Source organism: Lissotriton helveticus, chromosome 5_1 (genome assembly GCF_964261635.1).
Source record: "Lissotriton helveticus chromosome 5_1, aLisHel1.1, whole genome shotgun sequence".
NCBI classification, from domain to species: Eukaryota; Metazoa; Chordata; class Amphibia; order Caudata; family Salamandridae; genus Lissotriton; species Lissotriton helveticus.
The window spans coordinates 1,942,905,476-1,942,917,514 of NC_136065.1; the positions used below are offsets into that span (position 1 = coordinate 1,942,905,476).

The 12,039-nt window shown below is 43.9% G+C and overlaps 1 protein-coding gene across 2 annotated transcripts in view; it reads left to right on the forward strand.

Moving 5' to 3' along the window:
• Window positions 1-12,039, forward strand: part of OSBPL7 (oxysterol binding protein like 7) — a 281,900-nt gene that overhangs the window by 186,578 nt on the left and 83,283 nt on the right. For both annotated transcript variants that reach the window (XM_078645591.1, XM_078645590.1), the window contains 2 exons: window positions 6,770-6,848; window positions 10,706-10,850. In XM_078645591.1, coding sequence (XP_078501717.1) covers window positions 6,770-6,848; window positions 10,706-10,850 — 224 coding nt within the window. The remainder of the gene's footprint in view (window positions 1-6,769; window positions 6,849-10,705; window positions 10,851-12,039) is intronic.

Below are 12,039 nucleotides of genomic sequence, written 5' to 3' on the forward strand. Positions count from 1 at the left end.
GATATCAAAGAACCCATCCAAATCTTTCCACAGGCATTTTTGAACCTTTACAAACCTTTCCACCTGCCTGTACCAGTCCACAGGCTTCTCTCGTAATTTTGGGAAATCATTTGTAAAGGACACAATATCCTGTCTGGACCATGGAACATGTACGTATTTTCCACCTGGCACTTCACGCATAGGACATAACTGTTCGGGTTTATCAGCTTCCTTTAGAACGAATTGAGGAGTCACTTGTTTAGATCTAGCCTCCTCTTTCTTCTTGGCCCACCTGGCTTTCCACCTGTCCACATCTCCCCATTTCTGTAATACTGTCAATAACTCTTTGACCTGTGCCTTCTTCCCTGACATGTTCAGGTTTTCCAGATCTTTGTCTGAGAAATCTGCTCTGTACGGTTTTTGCAAAGGTTTTGATTTCGAGATTTCTATTCCCATACTAGCTGCAGTGTCAATCAGTTTTTCATGGAGTACCCTGGCATTTCGAGTAAGGCTCTTGCAGATAAACAACAGCTCTTCTTCTGTGTAGGTATTTAATCGATCTAATCCTACATTTCCTGCCATAAGTTCTTCTATTTCTACTCTGTTTGTAGAGATCTAGAGGTTTTGACTGAAGAGTTTGTTTTTCTAATTCTCGACTCCATCTCTCAATTTCTTCAGGAGTTACTACCGTGACACATTTAGTACCCGAAGTTGATTCCATTTGAATCTCCCTCGCATTGAAAGGATTATGTCTTTTCTGCATCCTTTTTCCTGGTTCCCTAATGGGCAGATCCATTAGCGACACTTCAGACTCACATTCACTTGTTAAGTCGTCTACAATTAAGGGCTCTGATCTCGGTTGGGCTACAACTGGGGTAATAACTGGAGTTCTTGGACTTCCCTGTCGATCCCCATACAATGGAACCACTGGTCCAATAGTAACCGGAATTGTTAAAGACTCAGGACTTGCATTTAACTGAGAAATCCTCTGAATTATTTCAGCTCTCTGCTTAGCTAGTGCCTCTCGTTCTCTGTCCTCCAATATCCTTTCGACTGCATTGTCATGTAATACTTGTGGGGTTAAAGTTGGAGCACAACTCGGGGCAGTGGGAAGTGTTTCTCTGGGTCCTTCACCATTACTAGGTCTTGGGGGCAAAGTACCTGTGCCTAGGGATCTTGGTTCTTCCTCATATGGAGGGTTCAGGAACGGCATTCCTGAACTGGATGGTCTTGCCTCACCTTCGTAGGGAAATCTAGAGCAAAAGTCTCTTTCACAGGAGTATCTTGCGTCCCCACTAGCTGGCATTCTTGGATAAATATCCCTTGCATCTACGGGACCTAAACTCTTGGTATAGGGAGGTATGAAGCAACCCCCTCCCACACTGGCAGATCTGGCCTCCTCCTGGAGAGGAGGTCTTCGAGAATTATCCCCCTCACTGGAAGGTCTATTTCTTTCATTGTAAGGAGGCGGACTTCTCATAAACAGGTTATCTAATAATTCATCATCCGACTCTCCAATAGGCACCCAGTGTTTACATTTTTCTGTTTTCTTTTCTCCTGCAGGTGGACCACCCACTGGCATCATTGGAAACAGTCCTTCTACTATCATATTCTGTCTCCACTGTTTCATCTTTTTGTCACGGGTCTCTTGTTTCAGTTTCGGATAAAATTTAGTTAACCCTTTATCCATCCGGGGCTTATCCCTTTCAAAAGCTTCGATTTCCCATTCCTCTAGTGCTTCGTACTGCGTTAATCTAGGTCTGGGATGTAAATCATTCATTCGGGTTCTCAAATTAAATAGAATTCTGCCATTAAATGTACCTTCTAACGGAAAAGCCAATACTCCGTCATCTTTTGTGTACTCCACCCAATTTTCCAACCATACACACGAGTGGTACCCTTTATCGAACATCATGAAAGATGCGGGGTATTCGGTGGCGGGATGACAACACCTTCTCTGGTTCTAATCGGTTTGTCCTTTTTGAAATAATTCTTTACTTTATTTACAAGAGATAATTTTCTCTTGTTTCCGTACATAATGTCAGTGTTATGACCTTTCCACTGATCGTTCTAAAACCCCAAATGTCGCGGATCAGGTCTAGTATGCGGTCTGTACGAATGCCACATACGATTTTTGCCAGTGACTCTGTTTACAAAATCACCCCAATCCAAGTGCGTCTCTTATTTTCGTGCGACCAATGAAAAGCACGAATTCAAATAATTTCGACCAATGGGTGCGCGGCCCTTTCGCAAGACAATTCTCACGCTTCGGCACTCACCCCTTCTTCACAATTCCAGCTCCGCTACACACCCGCTGCGTCTACCAATCCCAGCGCGGCACGGAGTGACGTCAGAGCAGCTTCACGACTGACTCCCTCCTTCACAAGGTAACGGAAACTTTATTTCTTTCTAAAGTGCTAGTGCTTGGTTATTTAACAACGAATACACATTCGCCACTGTACTCAAGTGTCTAGACAGGAAAGATTTGTTTCACTGCAAGTAAACTACTTCCATTTACTTTTCACACACTACGGATAGATCTCTTCTGCCTACCCTTCACACAAGCATTGGAGAACCTGCTGCTACCCTAGGCTAATCCACTTTTCAGGGATATATCCAAGTCTAAAGTTTCACCAGCGAGCCCCTTTGCTTTCACCCAAGCTCCGATGAACCTGCTACTTTTCCAGTGTGACCCTCACTAGGTTATGCCACAATAGGAATTTTGCCAATGAACCTCGTTGCTAACATTTATTCAAACATATTTCAGAAAAACCCTAGTTAGTGCTTCCAGTTCTACCTAACCTGCACTAACCTTCATGGAGTAAGTGACCTCAAAGCAAGTGGATTCTCTTCACCACTCGCTATTCAATTTCCCAGGAATTCCCAACAACATAGAAGACGTTTTACGAACGAATGGATTAATACATATAGCAGTATAATAACAAGAATAACGATTTAAAAACATTTCATAATATTTCAAAGCAAACATTTCAAGTGAGTGATCAAATCACCTGAACTGCCTACCCTCTCAGCAGCAACAAGGTTTGTTACTTAGCAGCATCCAACTTATCTAACTTATCTAGTCCTACCTAATTTTAACTAGTCCCTAACCATTACCTCTGCTACCAGAAAATTACTGATAGAGATCGGGGGTCACCTGACCAATAATTTCACCATATAGTTTTCGGGCCCATAAATTTCAATTCACCATATACATTAATCAGGCGACCTCACAAATCTACCATCAGCAACCCTGATTCCTTCCTTTTATTTTAGTGTACCCGACTTACCAATCAACCGTTACGGGTACCTATGACCACAATGGATCAGGGAGCTAGCTGTGAAGAAAAGTAGACAAAATACAAAACCCAACTTAAAATACCTTTGATATTCATAAAATGACCACGGACAACTGAGAAGTTTTAAAGGTTTTATCTAGAAATCAGTTTCTGTGAGTATTAGGCTTACAGTTAAAAGGCAATCGATAATCATGATAACAAAAAGAACATAACCATACAAGAAAAGTGTAAGGGCAATCATTTAAGTTGTAAATAGTGCGACAGGGAACACACTAAGTAGACTTAAAACTGAAACTCAAGAATGGACATTTATAAATGAGCAAGCTTATTGCATGTACTAGAATTTATACTATTGGACGTACTTCATGAAGAATGAGAGGAAATTAGGAATCCTATACATCTATCAAAAGGGTGAAAGGTGGAACACGCTATAATTTTAAAATTATTATTTCAAGAATAGAATTCAGGAGAAAATATAAACCACATCTAAATTCATAAACAGTATGGAGAGAATTGTGCTCTAAAAGGTAAGGTAACATAGGAACATGCAATGAAAAATTCAATTGGTCATTCATATAGTAGATTGCGGAAAGCATGGAAATTATAACATGTGCAAAGGTATGTCTTTATTGAAGCAAAGACAGAAAATAGAAAGGTGCAGTATAGAGTTCTCAGCCCTATCTATATATTTACCTAGAATGGTGTGAAAACCAACCCTGGCCACGGATCAGTCAAGGACAGGAAATACCCCAAGGAATAGCAGTCATCAATGGGACAGCAGGTGCAGAATGGACACCCCAGGACAGGACAGGAAAACCAGATAAGGATCAGGACAGGACCACCAAGGCACGACCAGCACCCGCAGTTCGGAAGCAACGCCTGCGCTCCACCCTCTCTGCAGCTATCAGTCAAAACCCCGATTGGGTTAGCGAACTCCCCCAGCAAAGTGCTCCGCCAGCACTTAAGGTTTAGTAAAACCTTCAAAAGTCTATGGTCAATTTCGGACAGACTGCTCCGCAGCGCTCTGTAAATTCAGTCACCTATTGAGTGCGTTGGGTCAGTGACAGGTCAACTATTCAGACAAGTCGGACAATTTCTCTAGCTGAACCTAGGCTAGTTATACTGTTTTCGGGTCAGTGTACCACCCCCAAATGTTGCAAAGTGTCAGAATCCCCAATTTCGATTGGTCCCAAAGTAGGCTAGGTTTACACACCAATCAGAACAGACTACTGTAAGCCTAAATTATCATGTTAAGGAACCGCCTAGGGAATTTTGGGTTCCCATGACCTATTCTACAGAATACAATAGCAGAGTATACATTTGTTGCAAGTGTAGTACAAATTCTGTTTCTCCGGCTGGGTGAAGGTGCATCTTCCCAGGCACATCTTGGCAGGGACCTTCAGTTGGCACCTTGTCAATGCCACCAGCCGCATACTGGACATGCGCAACAGGGACCTTCAAGATGGTTCTCGGCTCATTCAGACCCCCCAGTTATCACGGTACATGAAAAGTAAGCGAAAACAAATTAAAACATAGAAATAAATGCATGTATTACATATCATGATCTTGTACTTAGGGTTTACCATTATAAAAATATACTATGCAGTTATATATTAGTGCAATACACAATAACACGAGAGCATCTGCACAAGCTTCACCACATTATTACACAAGCAGCCATCTTGTGGCTATTACGCATGCGCACCCTTTCCCTCCAGGATTACAACTACGTCACGTCACGTGAGTGTGACTAACGCATGCGCAGAAGCAATATTCTAAACGGCGACCATTTTAAAGACACAGATTAATCGTATTAGTAAAACACATAGGCAAGCATCACTAAGATACACGCGCATTCAAAAGTGAAGGAAAATTAGTATAACATACAAATTGGATTACCGGGTTATAACAGATTCGAGGTTCATGACTCAAGCAAGTCGCGAAATATGCGAAATCTTGCTCTATCACTCTCAACAGTCTCTCCCTTGGGCATGGCATTTTAATTCGGGGTGGAAAGTACTGTAAGTTGAAACCTCTGCCCAATCTAGGGTGACACATCATCACTCCACCCCTGGCCTATTCCTCCTGCGCAGCATCCTGGGACATTTCAACACATCAGCCTGAAGTGGTCTGTTGAAAGACCTTCCCTGAGAGTCTCGCCATGCCCCCAGCTGTCACAGATGATCCTTACCCTGAAAAAGGGGCCACCTCCTTTGATTGGCTCTAGTATTCTGGCTTTCCTCCTTGGTTTCTGTGGGAGCGAGCCTTCCCAGACCGCATGCATTGTGAAAGGTAAAGAGCACAGATTTCGTCGCCATCCCTGCCTTCCCCTGGAACAAACCCAAGCACTATCAAATGGCCCTATTGTGTGGGGAGGGGTTTGATAATTCTGCTTGTCAGTAGAGTAATCAACTTGGCTCAGTGAGAGGACTTAGTTCTGGGGTCTAATTATGTGCTTAGCGGAGAATTATGTCAAATTTTCAAGGGCCACAAGGAGTATAGATATCACAAAAGTGACTTTGGACTCACACTCTGGGCACATTTTTACCCTAGGATTGGCATCTCACCCATTTCTGTAGGCCTAAGAGTTCGAAAAGATAGTTTGGCCCTGATTTTGCCCCAATGTATAATTCAGTTAAGCACACAGACTTTTCAGTCATCACTGCAGATGTACACTATGAATGTCAACTCTGGTTATAACACCTACACCAGGCCAGCACCAATCCCTGAAAGTTCCTTTCTGCCATAGACTACACATATACCGGCCTGAGCTTAGACTGTTGTCTGATGTGTTCTGCCCAATCAAACTTGTGTTCATGTGTCCCTGTGCAACCAGCTGAGGGACTCTTACCCTAGCTATGCAACAGTGGACAATGCCTTAAAAGGCTAAAACTTTCACCATTTTTACAGCGAGTGAGACTCTGTGTTAAGATTCACTCACATTAACAGTCCAAAACAGGGAAGTCAACAATCAAGGGGGATTAAATGGGCACAACCCATTTGCCACAGCAACTTTGTGGGCATTCACATAAAAGCGGAACATTACACAAGAGGGGTCTGAAGGCTAGGGTCAGATAAAAAGGTCTAGTCACACTATCAATTCCATAACACTGTAAGCTGGTACCACCACTTTATATGCTATGCCAAGTCTGGGGCAGTAGCCCTTTGTCCTTTAAAAGGGCATGCTGGGCATGCTTGGCGCGCTCCTGCAGGTCACAGGACATGTCCTGGATCTCACATAGTGAAGGACAAGCCTAGGCATCTGCATTCCCACTTAGATGAGCATGACCCTAATGCCAAAATAAAAGTCTGGATGCCCGATTGTATTCGGGCACTCCGGACAGAGGAATTCGCCATATACCGTACAGGGGACATTCACATCCCAACTAGTGTTGCAGTGTGGTGTGCGGCCCTTAGAATGTGTTTGTGATATATTTCTGCCGGCCTTATTTTGCTGTACCTCTGCGTCATAGATCCTTCTTTGTTCACAGACATGAAATGGAAAAATAAGTTTTGGGGGAAGTCTTTGGAGATTGTTCCAGTCGGCACCATAAATGTGAAGCTCCCACGGTAAGTGTCTTTTAGTCCTCTTTTTCCATATACTCCTGCTCAGCAAGGCACTGGCTCCAAAACTGCCACTTTGACTGGAGGTGGCAGCACAACCGCATTGGTAAAACAAGATAAAGACATTGGTATTCACAACCAAACCATAGCAGGATGATGAAGACTAACACACTGCCTTTTAATCAAGAATTGGTGCACTCTGCAAAATTGTTTCTATACCATAAGGACAGTGATTGTCTGTCATCCTTTGTCTATTGAAGGCTGGCTCTGTTGACTGATTAATAAACTGCACAGAATCAGCGGTTAGTGGATAGTATCAGCAAGGAGTACCTTCATTTAGAACTGGTGTCCTATGGTTTCTGGTGTTGTTTCAGTCTAGCTGGTTAACCAGTTTACTCCCATTTGGCATTTGACTCTCTAACGATAAGGAAGTTGAACAGTCAAGTCCTATTCTAGCAAGTAACAATGGGTTAGAAGCTTAGAAACTCGGATACAAAATAAATAGCTTTGTGCATTAAGATTTGCTTTTAAGAAGAATTTCAGTTTCTATTGGTTGCCTATAACGTTTCTGGTACCGTAATATTAACTCAAAATGTTTGCAGCATCTGTGCACTAGGGGCCCTATATACAAACAAAGTAGTAAAACTGCTCTCAGATGGTTACATCTATGGTACAGTGTAGTTTTTACCCCCTTATGCTATTTTAAACTTCCAATTGCAATCTACATGGAAAATCATGTGATTTTTTCATTTTGGATACCATTCCCTCTGTCTGAGCTTTCTGTGACGGAGAACTCCTCACTGGGGAATTCAGTCCCCTGTGCAAATATACTAGTTTTTCTTACAAGTATAGCCAAATTGACCTTTGTGTATAGACCCCATTATTTCTTTAATGTGGGGCCCTGTGGCTAATGTTAAAAAGGTGTGGATGTTCTCAACAGCCTTCAGGGAATTTTAGGTTTACAATGCGTTGTGGCCAGCCAGAGATTCTATGGGGCAGAGATAGCCAACCAAAACTATAATATGCCAAGTATGATTATGATCTGTCTGGTTCCCCAAGTACGAGCAAGACAACTCTTTAGGCTTGAGCCCTTGTGGCTAAGTTGCCCCCCACCCAGTCACAAAACATCCCAGAAACATCCATGAACTAAACTTGAAGACCCAGTGGTTAATTCATGGTGCCAAAGGTAAGTTCACAATACTATTATGGTCCAGTTCATTCAAGGAATTTGGAAGTGGTGGGGTCTAGGACTCTAGGCAAGTGAAACCAGAAATTGGACACTTGGTGGGTCCAGCTACCCTTACAGTGAAAATGTAGAGGATACTGAAATTGACAATTGGTAACACAGAATACTGCCCCAAGAAATGTGTGGAGCACTAGATGGAAGCCTGTTAATCATATGTGTTTTCTGGAAATTCCAATTCTTGGCACTTGATGGAACCCAAGCGTCCCCTGGGCCCACCTGCCTCGCAGTTGGTAGTGAGGAAATGAAATTTAGGTTTTGACCCCAGTGTAACCATAAGGTAAAATGTAAAAACCTGTTTCTGTATTGTACTAGATCAGTGGCAAAGAAAACCTTTTCTAGACTAAGAGGGTAAAGGGTGAATCCTTGTCCTCTGGTGCAGCTATAACAGAAATTCCTGCCACCAACAATGGTGTTGATACAAGGCAAGTCCAGGGCAATTCAGGTTGGCCGCTCCTGCAGACCTAGAAGGCTTCCTGCCGATCTCCTACCTCTGTGATTCTTTCAGTTTCCTGCTCTGCATTGGTCATTAGGGGTACAAGGACCAGGCTACTTCCTGGGTAGTCCAGCTCTCCAGGGCCTTCTTCATGAGGATGCAGGCAACTTGGCTTTGTGTTGATCATCTTGGTCATGGTGCCGTACCTCTGAGCCGTTTATCTCCTGCCTTTACCTGGTCTTTTATTAGTCTTAGGCCTCCAGGTAGTAGGACGTCTTTCTGTGACATTAGCAATATGACAAAGTCCTTGGTAAATCTCTCACTAGGTTCACAGAATCTTCTTGAAGCCCAGATGAAGTATGCATTTGTCTCAAGAGAAGAGTATTTATTCCAGTTTGGGTGCCGGATTTAAACAAAGTAGTAGCTTTCTTTACAGTTTTAAATCTGGGGATGTTAAAAGGGCATCTTATTAGATTTTTCAGGAAGAGGATATTCCAGATGTTTCTGTAGGTATGCAGAACTGGTGAAGGTGCTTTGAGGACTGGTGTCACAAAGCCTCTGCCAAGTTTTGCTGGTTTCTAGGCTATGTCCAGGTGAACATTATAGGTGCGCACAGTTTTTATTAAACTAAAGAAGTTTAGCTTAGAGCACAATTATTTGCTCACCTGTTGTTCGCAAAGTATCATGCTTTTTATCCATCAACCCTCTCTTGTACTATGCATACTGCCAATATTTCTTTGTGAGTGGTATTTGGCTACGGCTAACGTTAAAAATACTCTGCTCGCAACTTTGAAGCTGGACGGATGCTGGAGATCTTTTTTGTTTAAATGAAAATGGGTGGTAGTCCCAGTTTTAATGTATAATCCACTTTACAGAAAACCTCACGTATTCCAGCTAGCAATCATAGGGAGACACTCAAGAAAATCATTCAATTTCCCACTCCCCTACTTAACACACAAAAGGGAAAAGGGGGCTTTGTGATCCAACAGGCAAAAATGGTGTACCTTGGAAAAGGATTTAAAACCTCTCTTTGCATGGTTTTGAGTAGGTACTCAGGAACAAAGTGCATGCAGGCTGTCTTGTTCAGAGGATGAAAGCAACCTGCAGGGAAGCCACCTTTTTCCTGTTCCAACAGACATGGGGCATGAAAGCACTGTGGCAGGCTGCATCACGGACACTATAGAGAAGGCAACTATGCAAGTTATTGGGAACTGTGCCTATAGTTACTCAAGAGCCAGATGGTAACCTCCAGACCAGGGGTGCTAATAAAAAGGCATGTTTCTTTTTTGCCAATCAGCTGTCATTAGCAGACTGTCACCCTTTAGTCCTGTATGTAGGGCCATAGATTCCCTCAACTGTAGGTAGTGTAACCTTTCGGTGCACCTCGAAACACCAGAGCCAAGGCTAAAGTGTTGAATGCCACAGCAATAGAGCACCCCCAGTTGGTTTGCAGATGGTGTAGTTCATTGCTTGAAAATCTATGAGAGGCAAGAAGTAACAAACATGGAAGAGGTGTTGCAGCTTTTAAAGCCATGCCAGGGATTCTACCCCTAGAACAGTCAGATCTGTGTTAGTTTGACAGCCTCTGCATTATATATTCATAGGCGCAAAATGTGGGTAGGATAAACCCTATGTGCTATCTTGGTAGCACACATTGTCATCTGTTCTGACACTGTGGTTAGAGCCAGCAGATGCTGTTATTTCAGAGTGTTTGTTGCTTTGGAGGCCATGAGGTCAGAAGAAAGTGAGTGGACCAGCTTATCACTTTTATAAATGACTTAAAACTTTAGCTCAATTTGAGTGGAGTCACTGCCTGGCATACTCATCTATTTGATGGTTGCATATTTGTCTCCTTCCTTGTCATTCCTCCTCCCAATTTGGCACTTTCATTCCTATCTGATCTTCTTTAAGCCTCTTCTACATTTTTCCCACTGGTCTTATGCCAGATGAACTATGCAATTTTTATTTTCCGTGCCTGTCATCCACTTTGATTTTTAGTTCTCTGCCGGTCTTGTAGTGACCTCCCTCCCTATTCTCATGTTCCCTGTTGAGTATTCTTGTGTCTATCTCCTCTGTTTTCCTGGCAGTCTCGTTCCTGCTTCCATCTTTATTGACCCTTCTATGCCTCCCACACACCCTTTTCCCATGCTTCCTTTTTATGTGGTCTCATTTTGTACTTTCAAGGTTTGGTGATCACTACGAGTGGAACAAGGTGACTTCCTGTATCCATAACATCCTCAGCGGACAACGGTGGATCGAGCATTATGGCGAGGTCCTAATCCGAAACACTCAGGACAGTAGCTACCACTGCAAGCTGACCTTCTGCAAGGTAATAACCACTGACTCCTCCTCAAACAATTTTATCTCTGCAAGCTCATTTCTATAGATAAACATCATCATCCCCTCACCATCCTTTCCTCTACTTCTCAGACAGTGTCCTCACCTTCTGCAAGGTACAGACCATCTGCTCTCTCTTCCTTATTGTTCTCCTTCCAACTGTATAGGCCCCATTCTACAACATATTGAACACTGACCCAAAATACCTTCCACTTCGCAAACCACTACAATCATCTGTAGGTTACGAACTTGTAACTACCCAACCCCTGGGTAAGTCCTTGCCATGTGTGTTTCTGCTTCTGTCTGCTCTTGAGTTAGCTTATTATCGTTACACCATTCAGTTTTTGTTTGGACTAATTAAAAGCCTGTAGCAAAAGCTTTCCTGTGAACTGACATGCACATACATGTATTAGTGTTAGATTCCTTACCTTAGAATATTCCCAGGCGTCAGACTGGATCCGGAAAGTTTTATGTAGCAGTACCCCTGTGTGTCGGTAGGCGTCGTCTGCGGCTCCGCCTCCGTCGTCGTGGTCGCCGGGATGACGTCGTCGGAGTACTTAGACGCCGCCCTCGCTCGCTGACGTTCGTTTTTCTTTTTTCCACGCCAGCAAACGCAGATCCGGGAAGTTCAGTACTCCTAGTCCCTTTTTGACTATTTTGGATCTTCTCGAGTCAATTCTCGACTCCGGTGCCAATAGAGATGCCCCGGTTCAAACCCTGCGACCTGTAACTGACTAGTCTGTTACCGACCCCCACCATCGGTGCCTTTATTGCCCTCGGGCCGACCACGATGACAAGTCGTGCCCGACTGCCGGGCCTTGACGTCGAAGGCTAGGCGGGAGCGGTCCTGTAAGTTCTTCCTAACCTTCAGGAGATGGATGTCGAGGGGGATTGGGAGGGGTCTGAGGACCCTCTGGCACTGCAGTGCCAGTTGAGCCAGGACTGGGCAGACGAACTGGGGGAGGCCAGTGGTCTGGCCACTTCGCCCGACACTGGTTTTGTCTCCCCTCCTACCGTGACTACGGAGGAGGGGGCTGCTTACAGCGTGGTGTTGACTAGGGCAGCCAGTGCCTTGGCTCTTGAGCTCCCAGTCATGGCCGTGAGGACTAACCTCTTCACTGAGGTGGTCAAACCGCGGGCAAGCTCCTCGGAGCCCCTCCTGCCGTTCAACAAAGCCCTCA